The sequence below is a fragment of the Cetorhinus maximus genome, chromosome 6 (genome assembly GCF_964194155.1).
Source record: "Cetorhinus maximus chromosome 6, sCetMax3.hap1.1, whole genome shotgun sequence".
Lineage (NCBI taxonomy): Eukaryota > Metazoa > Chordata > Chondrichthyes > Lamniformes > Cetorhinidae > Cetorhinus > Cetorhinus maximus.
In genome coordinates this window covers 15,406,350-15,426,464 of record NC_135884.1, presented here as the reverse complement: position 1 = coordinate 15,426,464, position 20,115 = coordinate 15,406,350, and the positions used below count along the sequence as shown (strand labels likewise).

The 20,115-nt window shown below is 42.8% G+C and overlaps 1 protein-coding gene across 1 annotated transcript in view; it reads left to right on the top strand.

The window, feature by feature from the left end:
• Window positions 1-20,115, top strand: part of celsr3 (cadherin, EGF LAG seven-pass G-type receptor 3) — a 289,689-nt gene that overhangs the window by 245,255 nt on the left and 24,319 nt on the right. Inside the window, exons 26-30 of the mRNA XM_078543033.1 lie at window positions 526-638; window positions 3,735-3,814; window positions 12,769-12,895; window positions 17,041-17,160; window positions 19,568-19,704. Of these exons, the coding sequence (XP_078399159.1) occupies window positions 526-638; window positions 3,735-3,814; window positions 12,769-12,895; window positions 17,041-17,160; window positions 19,568-19,704 (577 nt within the window). The remainder of the gene's footprint in view (window positions 1-525; window positions 639-3,734; window positions 3,815-12,768; window positions 12,896-17,040; window positions 17,161-19,567; window positions 19,705-20,115) is intronic.

The window sequence follows — 20,115 nt, the reverse complement described above, 5'->3', positions numbered from 1 at the left end:
GCCATTCTGAGCATCATTTCCACCCTGTAATACCTTCATCACTTGCATTGCCTTTGAGCTTGCGCTCCTGTTGCATTCAGAGTTCAAGACCTTCGTATAAACCAGGTTTCCCTAAATTCGGGAATCATTGACTTATTCATTGTGAATTTTTGCACTGTCATGACAAGTTTTAGAATACCTGAATTATCTTGCTCAATTTTGTATTTGAGCACCTCTGGTTTTTGGGAATCGCAGATGTGGTTAGATTTGTATTTCTCATGTCACTTACAAAGAGGGCACATTTTTCTTCTTAATTTCTCCATTTTACAGTCATTCACCCCCCCACCACCAAACCATCCCAAATTGCTCTTAAGTATCTGCCTATAGTGGCCACCAGGAGGCACATAACAGCAACCGAGTTTGACCTGGTTTTAATTTCCCTCCTGCTACTTTTCATGAGAGGATATTATGGACTCCTGTCTGTGAAGATTTGAAGCTCAGTATATTTTCCATTTTTTAAAAATCTATCATTACTATGTTTTCCAGGTCTTGCGGTTGGTCTGGATCCAGAGGGTTATGGAAATCCTGATTTCTGCTGGATCTCTGTACACGATAAGCTGATCTGGAGCTTTGCTGGACCAATTGCTGTTGTTATTTTGGTAACTATCACTCCTTATTTTTTAAAATGAGTACTCAAGGGTTATGTACCTCCCTCAAAAGCACTTTACTCAGTGAGTTGGCCGAGTCCTAAAGGACATAACTGCTAGACTGGGTGTTCAGTAGGTGGTGAGGAAACCAACAGGAGGGAAAAATCTATTTGACTTCACTCTCACCAATCTACCTGTCATAGATTCATCTGCTAATGATAGTAGGAGTGACTACTACACTGTCCTTTTGGAGACAAAATCCCCTCTTTGTGCTGGGGATTCTGTCCATTGTATTGTGTGACACACCACCGTGCTAAATTAGATAGATTCAGACCAGATATGGTTACTCAAAACTGGTGTCCATGGGGTGCTTTGGGTCATCAGAGACAACAGAGTTGTATTCAACACCCTGTAATCTCATGGCCCAGCATATCCCTCACTCTGCCATTAACATCAAGCCAGGATATCAACCCTGGTTCAATGAGGAGTGGAGGAGAGCATGCCAGCTGCAGCAGCAGGTGTACCTAAAAATAAGATGCCAATCTTGTGAAGCTATGACACAGGATCATATGCATGCCAAATAGCAGAAGCAGCATGCAAAGACGGATCTAAGCAATCCCACAACCAATGAATCAGGTGGTGGTGGACAATTAAACAACTAATTACAGGAGGAGACTCCACAAATATCCCCATCCTCAATGATGGGGGAGCCCAACACATCAGTGCAAAAGATGAAGCTGAAGCATTTGCAGCCATCTTTAGCCAGAAATGTCAAGTGGATGATCCATCTTAGCCGCCTCCTGTGGTCCCCAACATCATAGATGCTAGTCTTCAACCAATTTAATTCACTCCACATGATACCAAGAAGTAGCTCAAGGCACTGGATACTGCAAAGTCTGCGGACCCTGACAACATCCTGGCATTAATCCTGAAGACTTGTGCTCTAGAACTAGCCACACCCCTAGCCAAGCTGTTCCAGTGCAGCTACAACAGTGGCATCTACCCAACAATGTGGAAAATTGCCCAGGTTAGTTCTAGCCACAAAAAACAGATCAGATGCTATCCAGCCAATTAACACCCCAAACCGCTACTCTCGATCATCAGCAAAGTGATGGAAAGTGCCATCAACAGTGTTATCAGGTGGCACTTGCACAGCAATAACCAGCTTACTGATGCTCAGCTTGAGTTCTGCTAGGGCCACTCAGCTCTAACTTCATTACAGCCTTGATCCAAATATGGACAAAAGAGCTGAATTCATCAGGTGCGGTGAGAGTAACTGTCCTTGACATCGAGGCAGCATTTGACCGATAATGGCATAAAGGAGCCCCAACAAAATTGAAGTTAATGGGAAACAGGGGAAAACCCTCCACAGGTTGGTGTCATACCTAGCAAAGAGGAAGTTGGTTGTAATCTCAGCCCCAGGATACCACTTCAAGAGTTCCGCAGGGCAGTGTCTTAGGTCCAACTATCTTTAGCTGCTTCATCGATGACCTTTCCTGCATTATAAGATCAGAATTCAGGATGTGCACTGATGATTGCACTGTGTTCAATAGCATTCACAGCTCCTCACACACTGAAGCAGTCCATGTCCATATACAGCAAGACCTGAGCATCATTCAGGCTTGGGCTGCTAAATGGCAAGTAATATTTATACAACACAGGTGCTAGACAATGACCGTCTCCAACAAGAGAGAATCTAACCATCTCCCCTTGACTTTCAATAGAATTACTATTGTTGAATCTCCTACCTCAACATCCTGGGGGTTACCATTGATCACAAACTTGAACAGCCACATAAATACTGCCTGAAGATCAGAGATTGGGAATTCTGGAACGAGTTATTTACCTTCTGACTCCCCAAAGTCTGTCCAACATGTGCAAGGCACAAATCAATAGTGTGTTGGAATATTCTTACTTGCCTGGGTAAGGGAAACTCCAACGACATTCAAGAAGCACAACGACATTCAAGAAGCACAACATCATCCGGGACAAAGCAGACCGCTTGGTCGGCACCCAATCCACTACCTTAACATTCGCTCACTCCATCGGCGTACAATGGCAGCAGTGTGTACCATATACAAGATGCGTGCAGCAACTTACTAAGTTTCCTTCGACAGCACCTTCCACACCCGCGACCTTGACCACCTAGAAGAACAAGAGAAGAAAGCACATGGGAACATCATCACCTGCAAGTTTCTCTTCAAGCCACACTGACTTAGAACTACAATGCTGTTCCTAACCGCAGTAGGAGGCTCCACAAATCCTCCATGATGGGGGAAGCCCTATACATTAGTGTAAAAGATGAGGCTGAAGCATTTGCAATCATTTTCAACTGGAAGTGTTGCATGTAAACTCAGCCCCAGGATAGTACTACAGGAGTTCCTTAGGGCAGTGTCCTAGGCCCGACTATCTTTAGCTGCTTCATTAATGACCTTGCCTCCATTATTACATCAGAAATGGGGATGTTCACTGATGATTGCACTGTATTCATTCACTGTTCATTCACCGTTCCTTCACTGTCATTGAGTCAAAAATCCGGAACTCCCTTCGTAACAGCACTCTAGGTGTACCTACACCAGATGGACTGCAGCGGTTCAATAAGGCGGCTCACCACCTTTTCTAAGGAAATTAGAGATGGGCAATAAATGCTGGCCTTGCCAAGGATGTTCACATTCCATGAACAAGTGAAAAAAGTCCACCCTTCCTACTGAGGGCTCCCAAATGCTATAAGATCCTGATCCAAACAATGGGAAAAAATCGCCACAACTGTTTGTTTATCGGTCATCAATGAGCTGAAAATGGCCGTCGAGATTCTCTGTGCAAAACTGAAATTTAATATTTTTTTGAAGAACCCCTGTGTTTGTGCATTATTTCAGAGTCTGAATGCAAGAAAATTCTAATTAACCCGCCCCCGCCCCTCCCTCTTTGGTTCTGGTTAATTTTTGCCCTGATTCCAACTCCTTCCCCATTGAGATCATGATTGTCATAATTTCATATAGTCCTTATGTCCTGCTGTTGCTATTTTCTACATCTCCGAATGGATGCCTCGACCCCTTTTTGAAGCTTGAGCTTTGTTTAAAGTTTCACTTAGGTATTTATTGCTTTTAGATGAACATTGTGATCTCCTTGTTGGTAGCAAGAATGTCCTGTGCCCCAACACAGAAGGAAGCCAAGAAAAGATCGATCCTGTGAGTAGTAAAAGAAACGCAGTAAAGTGAAACAGCTAACACTTGGCATTTTAATAGTGTTTTTAGATTTACTGCAGATGTTTCCACTGTTTTCTCAATTTGACTTTTATTCGTTTGCTTAGAGTTTTGTCATATGCTGAAGTAAGTGGGCTGTTCAAGCAGGCTTTCCACCCTGAGCATTTATAAAGGTGCATATCACCGGTAAATCCGAAAGAAAGGTTTAGAAATTGCAAACTTCGCCAGTGATGTACCTTGCAGCACCAGATAATGGAGTTATTGAAAATGGTGGGAATACTCAGCAGCTCTGGCAGCGTCTGTGGAGAGAGAAAAAGAGCTAACATTTCGAGTCTGTAATAGAGGAATTGAGATATATCAGACAAGTTGCTTCTGAAGAAGAGGTACACGAACTCAAAACATTAACTCTTTTTCTCTCTCCACAGATGCTGCCAGACCTGCTGAGTTTTTCCAACATTCTCTGTTTTTATTTCAGATTTCCAGCATTCGCAGTATTTTGCTTTTATCTTATTGAAAATGGTGATTTTTGCTGTCATTTAAAACGAAAACATAAGGCTTTGCAATAGTCCCACCCTGGAGTCAGTTTTAAACTCTTTGAGGAATATGTAAAGGCTCTCAATTGAGTCAAAAGGATATAACAGAGAGAGTGTGAGAGAGTAGATCAATGCTGATTAGGTAATAGCTGTTAAGAGGCATACTTCTGTTTTGCGAATCCCATCCCAAGGCTTAGGAAGTGGGTTTGAATGATGAAGCAGATTAGAACAGTGATAAATATATGATGCCTATATTTTACTACACACTCACTTGATAGGTGCACTGAGTAAAGTCTTCTTCCCTGGGAAAGATGATTTGAAATAGGATGAGACACAATTCATTCAACTTAGTGAAATATAAGGAGGACAAAAGTGCTCACTGTTAGATTTAAAGCTAAGAAGGACGATGAGAAGAAAGTTCAGGCGGACAATGACAATAATGGTGTTGATGAAATGGAAAGAAATGGGAAGTTGTAGTATGGAGAAGATTGTGAGCAAAGATGAGAGGAGATGAAATCTATCAGACAAGTTGTTTCCTTTGTGATATCACAAAGGCAACAGCGAGGTGATAATGACTGCCCTTGACATCAAGGGAGCATTTGACAGAGTGTGGCATCGAGGAGCCCTAGCAAAATTGGCGTAAATGGAATCAGGATGAAAACTCACCACTGGGTGGAGTCATACCTAGCACAAAGGAAGATGGTTGTGGTTGTTGGAGGTCAATCATCTCAATTCCAGGACATCACTGCAGGAGTTCTTCAGGGTGGTGCCCTAGGCCCAACCATCTTCAGCTGCTTCAACAACCGTCCTTCTATCATAAGGTCAAAAATAGGAATGTTCGCTGGTGATTACACAATGTTCAGCACCATTTGCGTTGACTCAGATACTGGAACAGTCCATGTCCAAATGCAGCAAGACCTGGTTAATATCCAGGTTTGGGCTGACAAGTGGCAAGTAACATTTGTGCCACACAAGTGCCAGGCAATGACCATCTCCAACAAGGGAGAATCTAGCCATCACCCCTTGATATTCAAAGGCATAACCATCACTGAATCACCCACTGTCACCATCCTGGGGTTGCCATTGACCAGAAACTGAATTGGACATACATAAGCAGGTCAGAGGCTTTTTTTAATTCATTCCTGTGGCGCGTAACTCACCTCTTGACTCCACAAACCTTGTCCACCATCTACAAGGCACAAGTCAGGAGTGTGATGGAATACTCTCCACTTGCCTGGATGAGTGGAGCTCCAACAATACTCAAGAAGCTTAACACCATCCAGGGCAAAGCATCCAGCTTGATTGGCACCCCACCCACAAACATTCACTCCCATCACTACTGATGCACAGTGGCAGCAGCGTGTCATCTACAAGATGCACTGCAGCAACTCACCACAGCTCCTTAGACAGCACCTTTCAAACCCACGACTGCTACCATCTAGAAGGACAAGGGCAACAGGCACATGGGAGCACCACCACCTGGAAGTTCCCCTCCAAGTCACTCACCATCCTGACTTGGAAATATATCGCTGTTCCTTCACTGTCTCTGGGTCAAAATCCTGAAACTCCCTCCCTAACAGCACTGTGGGTGTACCTATACCACATGGACTGTAGCAGTATAAAAGGAAGTTAATTTATATGTCCCCTCTGGGAATGTGAGAGAAATATTAAACAAACTACCCAAAATATGAGAACAGTTTTCAGTCAGAAAGATTTGAGCTCTGACTGGTTCCACTCTTGCATTTTCAATCATAGAGAGCTTCTTGCAATGGCTTCTCTTCGGGCTCCTGCTCTGTTACCTCTGAACTCCTCCAAGTTCTACCCCTGATTCCCAACTATTTCTCATCTGCATGCTGCCCATGGCAACATCATCTGAAGACATGATGTCAGGTTTCGTATGAAAGCCTCACCTCCACTTGTTTCAATCTCTGAATTTCTTTGTGTTGTCAGCTTGCTTGCCCAGTATTCATCCTGGAATATGTTGCTGTTTCCTCCAATTGACCATCAAGTGGCCAGGGATCATCGTCTTCGGCCTCCACCCCAAACTCCATTCCTTTCTTCCCCTGTCTAACCACTGTTTTGGGTTTCCTTTTCCACTTCTGTAACATCTCCCATAGCTGCCCTTGCCTCAGCTCACCTGCTGCTGAAACCATCATCCGTGCTTTTGTTAGCTCTAGACTCGCTTAGTCTAGTGCTGTTCTGGCTGACCACCTCATCTTCCACTGTTTGTAAATTTGAACTCAGCGAAAACTCTGCTGTCCAAACCCTAACTCGCACCAAGACCCGCTCATCCGTTACTCCTGCGCTTGTTAACCCACATTGGCTCCCAGTCTACCAACGTCTCAATTTTAAAGCTGAGAGACGACAGCTGTTAAGTTAGACTTGAGAGACTTCAAGAAAACTATAGGAGAAATGTTCTGCTTTTGCACTTCTGGCACAGAACTTGCCTACTGCAAATGTGCATTGGGAAAAAAGTTTATAGAGGATAGTGTGCCCACTATGCAACCCTTCGAGCTTTCCATCTGTTCATTTTAATGGACAAAAAATTGGGTGAATTATATATTGGGCGTGCTCTTCTCCATAGTATTCTGATATGCACCATGCTCCGCAATGGGATCACAAGATCAGCAAATGACCTTTTTCTTGAGAATCAAAAGAAAACAACTTTTCATCATCAGCCTCTGCTGCAAACTCTGTTCCCTGGCCCCTTTCCCAACCACTGTTGCATATTTATTTTTTGTTTAAAAATTAAATTATGTTTGACATGCTACAAATAGAATACACAGATGTCAGAAACAGCTCATCAGGGATTCCAACAAAATCATAAAATAATTATCAGGAAGGAAAATAAATTTTCAGCGATCATTTCCCAGTAGCTATAACATAAGCCTGCGAAGTTACAGCTCACTAAAGGAGTTAAAACTGACAGCATCGAGGCATCTGGGAGTGAGGCGAAGAATAATATTTCAAACCCACGAGCTGCCAGCTAACTTGATTTGAACAAAAAGTTAACTGTGTCATTTGAGCAATATAAGGGGGAAAAAAATAAAAGATTTTTCATTCACATGTTCATTCAAAGTACAAATTTTCAGCTGTCTTCCTCCATTTATGTCACATGAGCTTTGTATTGATTTTATTATTTCTTTCATTGAGTTTAGTTCATTATGAATATGTTTGCCTGTTAGTCTTCCTCTATTAATCCAAGTTTTATGCTCCCATTCTTCATTTTTATTTATATTTATTTTCTTCTTGAGTTTCTACCAATCCTTGTTCTCTTGCCCTTCTAATCTGCCAATCAATTTGTTGTGAAAGTGATGGCTTATTCGTGGAGATGATCAAACCAAGGACTGTGAAAATCTCAGTAACGCACCAAAAAGATTTGTTAATTTTTTGTATAATTTATACTGGACAATATCTTCCGCTGGACTCACTGCAGTTGGGAGGGCTTGAGGATGTTGGCTTCAGATCTTTATTCCAGAAGTGCCTTGTCTGTGATCTTTCTCCTTGGCCACACCTAACTATCACATGCTGCATCTACAGGTGCACTGATAAAATTCACCCAACTTGAGCCCATGAGAGACTGATAATTACCTGGACCTTGAATGGGTGCTGCAGCTTCACACTCTGAGCTTTCTAGCTGCCATCTTAGAATCTGCATGTTTTCCTTGCTGCCCTTGACTGAGATATACCTGTTGACCATCCAGAATTTTATGACAATAGATTTCTGATCTTTTTTTTCACCTGTTCAATGCAAAAACGGCATCTGGGTTCATTGTCCTCTGTATTGGGGATGTCCAAACTATTGCTCCTTGACATTTTAAACCTCAAAGCCTACACAACTCAATCTCATCTACTCTTATATTTCTTATGTTTTGATTCGTTCTGTTTTAATTATGTGGGTCTATAAGGTTGTTTTTAACACTTAGCTCAATAGTGGGAAAATGAAGATCTGTTCGTATCAGCAATTGTAAGAGATATAAATTAATGGTAATTAGATTTAAACTTCCATCTGGCCCATGAAACCAAAAGACCTGCTCTCAAAGACATCAACCAGTTGTCTGAGATACTGTTGTCACAGACTTGTTGTTTTAAGGAGCAGAGAGAGAGAGAAATGGGGATAAAATATGAGGAATAAACAGTTCAGAAATGTGTTCTGCAGTGCCATTTTCATGACATAAGATCACCAATGCTATTACTTGGATTTATACAGTATAATAGCACCACCTGGTACAAAGAAACAGCACTACATGAACAGAAAATACTCTGTTTTGCAGTTCGCCATTACCACCTTGTCCAAACTAGAGATTCGTTAAATCTTTTATTTTGTTCCCAGAGCACATCAACACAGACTGATTTCAGGAATTTGTGGGCTTGAGGCTAACATTTCTGCTAGAATAGTAGACAAAGGAATTTCAGGTGAACACAAAGATATTTGTAAGCTATTATGGAACAGCATAATTACATTGTCTATTAGTATTAATTATCCAGTTGCTGTTAAGGTTACGGACTGATTTTTCACAGGGTCTATGAGGCCTTCTGTTGATATCCCATTTTCCAAAAGGGGCTACTTTGATCAGTGAGGGTTTACTATTTGTTTGATTTTGTTTATGTTAATCATAGGAGGAGGTTATTGCTCATTCCTAATTTTCCATTTTTAAAGTTGTTGCAGTATTAAGTGTCATTTATATTATGTGGGCCTTTCAGTTTTTTCCTATCTCTCAAGATACCTGAAGTCATATAGTTACTACGGCACAGGAGGCCATTCAGCCCATCGTGTCCATGCTGGCTTTCTGTAGAGCAACCCAGTCAGTCCCATTCCCCTGCTATGTCCCTGTAACCCTGCAAGTTTATTTCTCTTAAGTGCCCATCCAATTTCCTTTTGAAATCATTCAATATCTCTCTTCCACCCCACCTCCTAGGCAGCAAGTTCAAGATCATTACCATTTGTTGCATAGAAATGTTCCTCCTCGCATCCCCCATGCAACCCTTGTGTAAAACCTTCATTCTGTCTCCCCTAGCCCTTGTACTATCAGCTAATGGGAACAGCTTTTCTTTGTTTACCTTAGCTAAACCTGTCATAATTTTGTACACCTGTACCAAACTTCTCCTCATCCTCCTTTGCTCCAATAAGCCATATCTGCAGGAAAACATTCAGCAAATGAACCTGTTTCTTTTTTTTTAGAAATGCACCCAAAATCAGTTTTGTGCAGCCTGTTGCTGAGATGTTACGCACCAGTTTTTATGCCTGAATATCATTCTTAGCAATTTAACATGTTCAAACCTCTTAACCACCAACATCAGAAGTAAGCAGTTATGATGAAGTCACTATTCCCAGCTGGTTTTTGAAACCTAGGCCCATAACTTCTGCTCTTTGAATCGTCCCTGACCTACATGGAAATTGCCTGGAAAGTTTCAGCTTCCGATGGGCAATTCTCCCACTGCCCGGAATCCTCCATGAATGCCTCCAATTCTTGAGTTAGAGTCAGAAACTTCAGACATGTACTTACCTGGATAGTTACTTAGGAAATGCAAGACAGATGAAAACCTAACTTCTGTGTAACTACAGTACCCACCCGACCCAACTACCCCCACCCACCCCCCACTGGCCCAACCCACCAACCACCCGACTATCTCGCAACCTGACTGCTACCCAGGGACAGGTCCTGTCTTCCACCCAACTCCACGGGCAGAATTTTGCTCTTGATAGGCAGGCGGGCCCCACCGGCTCAGCGGCGGGCAGGCAGCCGATCGCCGCCACCGAAACGGACCCCGCCGCCATTTTAAGTGGGCGGGCCAATTAAGGCCCTCCCAGCGGGCCGCCCAACAGGAAGTGCTATGCGCTTCCTGTGCGGGCAGAGGGGGTATTCCCCAACTGTCAGAATGCGCCCTTTCATGCATGTAAAAGTGCGCACTGCTCCCTGAGACTAAGTGCTGTCTCAGGGAGATCGGTGAAAGGTTTGTAAACTTCAAAAATAGAAAAATTAAATAATTATCAACATGTTCCCCTCATGTGACAATGTCACATGAGATGGAACATGTTAATAAAAAGCGCAGAAACTTTATTAAACTTTTTATAAACAGACATGAAACCTCATTCCACCGGTGGATGAGGTTTCATGTTTTTTCAGAAGCCCGCTGGGGCTCCTGGCCTGCCCGCTAGCCTTAAGGTTGGACAGGCAGGGCCTTTAATTGTTTTAACTACCCTGTCAATGGCCTCAATTGGCCATTGACAGGTCGGCAGGTGGACAGCTGATTTCGCAGTCTGCCTACCTTCCTGAATATTTAAATAGGGCAGGATGAGGTCGGGGGTTCCTCCTGACATCATCCCGCATCATTTTTCCGTCGGCAAACGGGCTCCAGCTCGCCAACGGAAAAATTCTGCCCCACTCCTCTGCAACAGAGCTTTCCGAGGGATGCTGTTCTCCCTATTTCTGGAAAAGCTGAGCTCAGAAGGTCCAGAAGAAATGTAGAGCACCATTGAGTTGGGGGGAATGTTCGAACAGAGTGGCAATCTGACAATGATTGCCACTTATCGGAAGATCTGGACCATAGTAACCATCCGTAGGATGACTTTACCTTCTCAATGTTCAAGCCTTTTTAATCTTGATTATTTTTACTGGATCTCCACTCTAGTTTGACTGAATTGTTGACTGACCATGCCATGACTGACTCTCTGCCATGCCCTTCATCTTGTCCTGAGCAACATTCAATAGAACAAATTGGGTGAAAAGAGAGATGCAGTATAATCTACAGTAAAATACCTGGGATATAATCAAAACCTGGAACAATTGTGTTGTGGGTTTTGATAAGAGGCTTGTTGGGCAAAGTGAACAATTGACATGCATTTTAGGAATAAGTACTTCTTTACTATGTCTTATTTGTTTGTTTACCTTAAGTCATATTTCATAAACCACTCCACTGCAAGCAGCCTTCCTTTGATTCTATTTGTTCTGAGGTCTGTCCTTGTAGGCCGGAGGGCAACATTGAGTGTATTTAAGACCGAGATAGATAGGTTCTTGATTGGTAAGGGGATCAAAGGTTACGGGGAGAAGGCGGGGGAATGGGGTTGAAAAACTTATCAGCCATGATTGAATGGCAGAGCAGACTCGATGGGCCGAATGGCCTAATTTCTGCTCCTATGTCTTATGGTCTTATTATGGTCTTAAAAGTTAGAAGAAATGCAAGCCAGCAAAATCAGTACTAATTTCTTATGGTAAATTGTTTTTGCCATGTTGGAGACTTAAGTAATTAAGTAATTACTGGGAGAAGAAGGAATTAGGAATACAATAAAGGAAACAAATAGTAGTTTGAAGAGTAACTGAATATTAAGACTGAATTTTGCATCTAGAATTTCCAAGTTGAAAGTAATGTTTTAAAACATCTTTTTCTTTAACCACAATTTTTAGTATGCTGCAGCTGAACAAATTGAAGTTTCAATTCTATGACTGTTCACCTCTTTCCAGCCACAATGTGCAATTTATCTTGTGTCTACTTGAGCAGTGATCCCCCCTGCAAAATCTTCTGGAAAGCTGGGTGTTCTCTGATATCTGTCCAGGCCTTAATTTTGTTTACATGCTTAGGGCTGCCAAGCGACGTGTGAGGAACTGGGACACCGGGATTAAACCTGGGCCCTACACAAACTACGATCTTATCAGTTCTCTGTGAGTAGATGCCATTTCCCCTGGGGTCCTGCCCCCCGCACCACCCACCTTCTCTCCCCCCCCCCCCCCCCCCCCACTTCATGACCCTTTTTCTCCCCCAAAAATAACCTGTCTCTGTATCTTCTTCCTGTTTGTCTCCCTGTGTTGTCTTCTCACCAGCAGACAACGTCTTCCAGCCAGAAGGATGGGTCAAATTGCCCTACATCATTTTTCGCATCTATGGTCAGCACCATCCCTATCAGGAAGCACAATTCAGATGATGTAACTTCATTCCCATACATGCAAGGTAGAATGTACCAATACCTTGTGGCATTCCATCCAATGATACCGTGCAAGAACTGAAGTAGCCAAGCTGACTGAGCTGAGAAGCATCGTTGAGTGTCAGGCAGGCTCAGAACTTGAACATGTGAATCCCTGGTCAGGAGACGTATAGCTTAGAGCTGCCTTTTCCGAACTGCACCATTCTTTTTAATTATAACGTATGTTTTTCTGTAACAACTGCTTAAATTCCCATATGTGCTCCTGAAATGTATCTTACCGACGGGCCTATATTTGTCCAGTTCCCTTGCCCCTGATTAAAAACAATTGGTACCTTTTCTCCTGTACTGAGCCTTTCCCGTTCACCCCTCACCAGCACATTTTTGTTTTAAACTCTGGCAGGTATGCTGTTTCTGCCAACATGCTATGTTGCTCCCCTGCTCTGTCTCATATGTAGGTTATTCTCTGGTTCTCTCTGTCTCTCTAGTACCACAATTCGAAGCGCCTTCATTCTGCTACTAATCGTTAGTGCCACCTGGCTTTTTGGGCTGATGGCCGTCAACAACAGCATCCTTGCTTTTCACTACCTCTACACTGTTCTCTGCTGTTTTCAGGTAAACGCTTACTCTCACTAACAGTCTGCATGTACTAAGATGTCCTGCCTGAATGGTGGAATTCAACCCATTGTTTCTCATTGTTGAAAATTGTTTTTAAAATTTGCGGCTAGTGCGCAGCTTTAGCTTGTCTCAAATTTCACGACTTCTTTGAAACTCTCATATAGATTTGAAACTGATATTTGGATGCATGTCTGTGTCACAGTGTCTTCTGTTACAGAATCAGCATTATTAACACAGGTTCCCATACTAAGCAAAAGTTGAGAAATCACTTGTGTGGTGCTAATGTGTAAAGTATAAATTGTGTAACATTACATTTACTTCCAGTCCTGAATGTTTTGTGTCTCTGCGCCACATAGGTGCCAAATGTGGTAAATCTTATGTCACCTGGGGTAGAAAGGAGTTGACATCCAAAAGCTGTGTTGGTGTCTGGTGTTATTTGTCTTGCATCAGATGAATACAACTATATAAATGCATATCTTTTTTACAAATCATGTACCATTCTAATATGATATACATACAATGCACATGGGAGCGCTGCTTTACACACAATGCGCTGTACCTGCGTCATCTGAGGCAACTGGGGTAGGATATCTATCTAGATAAATAGCATTTGTCTGACATCTATCAATATCGATGCTGCACTGATTTATTGTGAGTATTCCCTATCAATGTTATAGATATCGATGCAATAGAAGATAATGGAACTTAAATGAAAGTGATTGCCTTTAAGACTGAAGCTAGAGCTCGTTGCTCCATGGAAGTGAGAGTTGAAACCACAGTGCAGTTCGGCTTGAGATTAAAATTAGCAGTGCAGCGGCAATTTCAAAGTTAATTTCTCCAACAAATTCATATTTGCTTGTGTGTTCAAATTACTCTTCTTAATATGTTCATCCTTGGGGATAGTTAAATCAGTATCAGAGTGAAATCAATTTGTAAGGTACTCAAAGGGAGGAAATCTCATTGTGTACTTCACCTTTTTGCCAGAATTATCAATCAAAGGAATTTCAGCCCTATGTCTATTTTGCAGGATTTAAAAAGAAAAACAGCAAGGCAACTGTTTACATTTATAAAGGTCCTATTTGGCTGCTTTGTTACAAAATCACCACTCAGGAAGTTACTTAATTGTTCATCTGGACTACCACCACAGGGTTTTAACTAACTGCTTCAGTATGCAAATGAAGTAGTTAAGTAACTAGCTTTAAAGCATCCTCCACACCCCCCCCCCCCACCTGAAACTAGCTTCTGAATATGTATGCCTCCCAATATGAGGATATATGTATAAACCATAGAATCATAGAACATTTACGGCACAGAAAGAGGCCACTTGGCCCATCGTGTCTGCACCGGTCAAGAAACAAGCCACCCAACCAAATCCCACTTTCCAGCATTTGGTCCATAGTCCTGCAGGTTACAGCACTTGAGGTGCATATCCAGACACCTTTTAAATAAGTTGAGGGTTTCTGCCTCTACCACCCTTTCAGGCAGTGAGTTCCAGACCCCTACCACCCTCTGGGTGAAAAAGTTTTCCTCACCGCCCCTCTAATCTTTCTACCAATCACTTTAAATCTATGCCCCCCTAGTCACTGACCTCTCGCTAAAATAAATAGGCCCTTCCCATCCACACTATCCTTGCCCGCTATAATTTTGTACATCTCAATCAAATCTCCCCTCAGCCTCCTCTGTTCCAAGGAGAACAACCCCAGCCTATCCCATCTTTCCTCATAGCTGCAATTTTCCAGTCCTGGCACCATCCTCGTAAATCTCCTCTGTACCCTCTCTAGTACAATTACATCCTTTCTGTAATGAGGTGACCAGAACTGCACACAGTACTCAAGTTGTGGTCTAACTAATGATTTATACAGTTCCAGCATAACCTCCCTGCTCTTATATTCTGTACCTTGGCTAATAAAGGAAAGGATTTCACGTGCCTTCTTACCCACCTTATCGACCTGTCCTGCTACCTTCAGGGATCTGTGCACATTCACTCCAAAGTCCCCCACTTCCTCTACACCTCTCGGTATTTTCCCATTAATTGTGAATTCCTTAGCCTTGTTTGACATCCCCAGACACACCTCATTAAATAGCAAAAGTGACTACACTTCAAAACTACTTAATTGATTCTAAAGGGCTTTGGTGAGGCCATGACAGGCACTATACAAATACAAGTACTTCATTTTCTTTATCTAGCAAGATAGTCATTGATGAAGTAAAAATAAGGTCTGCAGTCCCACTCCTGGCACATGCTGGGAACACGCGCTGGGAAGAGTTCAATTCCTAGATATGATTTTTTTTCTCTCCATTAACTTTAATCAATAGAAGATTGCAGGCTTGGGAGATGTCCCAATATTCCAGTCTAGCATGCATCAGGTACAGAGTAGTGGAATCTTTATTTCCTACCTGGCTCCTATGTCTTTAAAGAACTGATGATGCGATTATAAGAAATAGGAGCAAGAGTAGGCCATACAGCCCCTCAAGTATGCTCCATCATTTAATATGATCATGGTTGATTTTCTACATCAACTCCAGTTTCCTGACCTATCCCCATATCCCTCAATTCCCTTAGTATCCTAAAATCTATTGATCTCGGTTTTGAATATACACACTGACTGAGTATCCACAGTCCTGTGGGTTAGAGAATTCCAAATATTCAAAACCACCTGAGTAGCGAAATGTCTTCTCATCTCAGTCCTAAATGGCCAACCCCTTATCCTGAGATTATGATCTCTAGTTCTAGATTCTCCAGCTAAGGCAAATGGCTGTTAGCATCTACCCTGTCAAGCCCTCTAAGAATTTTATGGGCAGAATACCCTTGACACGCCCGAGCGTAAAATGACGGACGATGACGGGCATGCGTCCTGAAGTCATCGCGCAGTCTTGCGATATTTCGTTCGTGGGCATGCGCCAGAGTCAGCTGCACACCCGCCGATAAGACAGGGGAAGAGGTGTGGGGAGAGGGGTGGACGGAGGGGAGGACAGGGGGTTGGGGAAGGGCAGTGAGCGGAGGGGGGGAACAGGAGGGGGGGGTCAAGGGGTGGTCAGGAGAGGAGGGGTCAAGGGGAGACGGAGGGGTGGGAGGGGGAGGAGTAGATGGGGAGGGAGAGGAGGGGAGCGGGGAGGGCCAAGGGGGGGATGGGGAGTGCAATGGGGGTGCGGGAGGGCGATGGAGGAGATGGGAATGAGAGAGTCCAAGGTCTGTGCCTCAGGGAGATTGAAGCAGTCTTTCATGCACGAAGATTGCGCTAGGCCCGCTCTCCCTCCTGCCCCCACCTGCACAGGCAGTGCTCAGCGCTGCCATTCGTGATCCACGCAGGGAAGGCCTTAATTGGCCCACCCGCATGAAATCGCGGTGCAGAGCCAATCGCAGGCGGCGGTCAGTTTCCCGACTGCCTCTGCCCGCCCCCGCTGAGCACCCCCGCCAAGGGCAAAATCCTGCTCTATATATTTCAGTGAGACCATCTCTCATTCCTCTAAGCAACAGAGCATGCAGGCCCATTCTACTCAACGGTAATGTCACGTGCAAATTTTCGGGCATGATGCTAAGTCCTTTACAGTACATGACATTACCAATAGGGAGCAGGTGATAGCTATTTAACACTAGACTTTAATAAACAATCATTCCTATAAAAAGTTCAGTTAGCTTCAATTCCAAGGTTTATTTCATTTATCTATCAGTCAGCTCAGATTTGTTGTTAGTTGAGTGGGGCTGTACTCCATCAAGTTTCTCAACTCTTCTTTCAAACCTGTTCTCTCTCTCTAAAAATGTGCCTGATCACTCCGATTTGCTCTTCCCTTAATAGCGAGTTTGACTGTTATACTCTCTCCCTCCATCTTCCCAAGATGTGCTTATTTGTGACAGAAACATGTACTGAATTTGAAGTGAATCTGAAACTCGAATACCAGATTTATTCTGAGCTGCTTCTAGAATAAACCTGAATAGAAATGGAAGCGTGATTGAAAATGCTGTTGACCTTATAATTCCATAGTGCGTCACAATCATTACCAAGGCCCTCTTGCACATACTCAATGCGTTTAGGATTTCAGTTTAAGGTGTAAAGGTGGTCCTGATATCAGACCTGCTGCAGAATAAATGGAATTTTGTGCTTACATTTCTCATGTACATGTTGCTTTCTAATCTTCTGCAGGGATTGGCTGTCCTGGTATTGTTCTGTATCCTTAGTGAAGAAGTTCAGGAAGCCTGGAAGTTGGCTTGCCTTGGGAAAAGAAACCAGGGTGATGATACAACACGAGCACCTCAGCTCTCGGTAAATATAACTTAACTGTTAAATAGTGGGCCTATTCCAGTAACTGGAAATTGTGTTAAAATTCTAAAGTATTTTTCATTTTCTGCTGGTGCACCTCTGATGTGTAGCATTTATTTTCTGTTTGACCAATCATTCCTGAGGGCAGATACCCCTTCCCCTATTTTCTCCTTCCACATGTATCAATGGACCACCTGGCCAATAAGGTGAGTATGATAAGCTACGACAAAACCATTATCAAAATCACTGTTAACCCACATCCAGAAGACACATGGCAGTGGTCCAGATTTTCTCTCTCCTCCACTTGCTGTCTCTATTTACAATATGGCTGGGTCAAGGAATACCAAGTGAATGAGGCTTTGAACCTGCATAACATTAGTTTTTATTACTTTCTCAAATGTAACGTTTGTATTTGTTATTTCCTTATACTGAAACAAAACATGTGATTAGCCAGACTGATTGCATATGTGAATAAGCTAGTTTCTCTTGGAAACGAGTTGTTGTCAGTGAGTAAATAACACTCAGTTAAGATGTTACAAAGCCCGCACAAAAAGGACATATGCTGTCATTCTTTCATCATTATATTCCACATCTCCAATTTTGCTGCTTCAATTAGTCAATTGGGAAATATAAGTACAGCATATTGAACTGACATGTTATTTCTGGGGAAACAACTCGCCTGAGACTGGGAACTAACTGCAACAATAATAAAAGGCATATTCTGTTGTTCCATTGTCTCGTATATAAGGGTACTAATATACCAGGGTTATTGGTAAAGTAACCCTAACATTGTTGTCAAATTGCTGGACCAGCATCCAGTCCTGGATCAGTCATAATTGCTTCAAGCTCAACTTTGGAAAGATCAAAGCTATTATCTTCAGCCATTACCACAAGCTCCAATCTCTTGCCACGGACTCCATTCCTCCTCTCTCGCCACAGGTCCTGGCTGAACCAGATTGTCACTGGTAATGGCATTCTGTTACACCCTGAGTTGAAAATCCAATTCTTTATTCTCTCCCTCACAAGGGCTGCCTACTTCCAGCTCCGTAGCATCATCTGCCTCCAACTGTACTTTAATCCATCCACTATCAAAACCGTCATACACACCTCAGTCACCTCTGGATTCAGTTACTCAAATGCCTAGCCTCCTTCCATCCACTGACTGATATTGATTCCCAATCTCTCGGGTTCAGAGTTCTTATCCTTGTTGTTAATTCCCTCTATGTCCTCATCCCTCCCTACTTCCGTAACCTTCTTCCCTTCGGCCTCCCCAAACCCAGCCCAAAACCCTGACCTCTGAGTTTACCTGTTGTACAGCACCTCTCCCTTCAGCCCACCATAACCTTCAGCTGACTGGGTCTAGCTTTCTGGATTTCCCCTCCACCACTTTCAGGTCGCGCCCTGCCTCCCCCACCCCACTTTAGAACCTGTTTAAAACCTGAGTTTTCAACCTAGCCTTCAATCACCCTTCTCAACCTTTCATGGCGTGGCTTCCATTTTCCAAAAACCTATCCGTGAAGTATCTTGAGATGCTTTCTATGTCAAAGGTGCAAAGTCCTTATTGTATTAAGAGGTGAGTAATGAATGTGATTGAATATCATTTGAACTATAGCACTAGTGTGTATAACCTGAATATGTTACATATGTGCAGGGTGTATTTTCTCTCCTTGGTAATACCTGCAAGTATCTTTTTGATTGAACAATATAAATGACTTTATAAGTTTGTATCACCCTCTTCCCCAGTAACCGGTTTCAATTCAACTGCAGGTTGTTTGCAACATTGATATGGCTGGAATGTACAGCCAATGGTTACAAATGATAGAGTTGTCCTGAATTCTTTCGGAAAGCACCAAGGCACAAGACAAACATTATAAATGGCGACAACGCATCAGGAATTTTTTTTGTCTCAAATATAAACCTGGAAGTCATGAAGTAAGGAAGATAAATATACTAAAAAGAAGCAGGTTACATTATTTCTGTTCTATGGATGTAGTGGGTTGCATTTGCGTTGACAAATAATGCAAGGGCCATAATGGGAATCACCTTCCACTGAAAAGTTCAATTTCAAAACTTCAAAATTGATCTTTGTGTTTGTGTTACACCATCTTCCTTGGGTGCCAAGCATTTTGTTCATAAAAATTAAGTATGTACCAACATGACTGTCCCATAACAGAGTACGTATAGTGTATAAAAGAGAGCAGGATTGTTGAACTGAAATTTTATAATGAGAGTGGATTGTATAACAGACTTAAATTGGCATTTTACCTGAGTTTGCCACAATGTTCAAAGGATTCTGGGTGTTTCATTTGAATTCCCCTATTTACCTGTGAATTCCATTCATTTGCAGGGACACTAAGTTCCTACCTATGAGGCACTAATGTGTAGACAATATTTCTTCATATGATCCTAGGGCTCCCACCCATACAATAACACATCACTGTTTGAGGAGAGCGGACTGCATCGGATAACACTTGGAACATCAACAATATCATCAGTAAGCACTGCCCGATCTGCACGGACTCACTCCAGCCAGCCTGGGTATCTCAGGTATGCCACCAGGAAATAGCCATTAGAAAAAGCTACATCATGCTTTTACACTGGAGAATACAGAAGCCTTTAAGTAGAGTTCTATCATGGAAAGAATTAAGTCAGCAGAAATGTAAATTGCACTTGTCTGACAATTTCGAAACAAAAAGAATGGACCCCATATTCAGACTGGCGATACTGTGACCCAGTTACCATCAAGTGGAAATTGCAATTTGGGCAGTAAGGGTACTTTTAGCTGCTGCTCCTTATATTTTAATAACGCACCAGCACAAGGGTGCTAATGCCTGTAAGAGACACAAGCAAAGACAGCCATGTGATTGAGATATCAGAGACGCAACTTGCTCACTTTCTCTATCCAATGCAAGAAGGGAGCCCAGAAGAAACAACTTTAGATCCTGGAGTCAGTCCCTC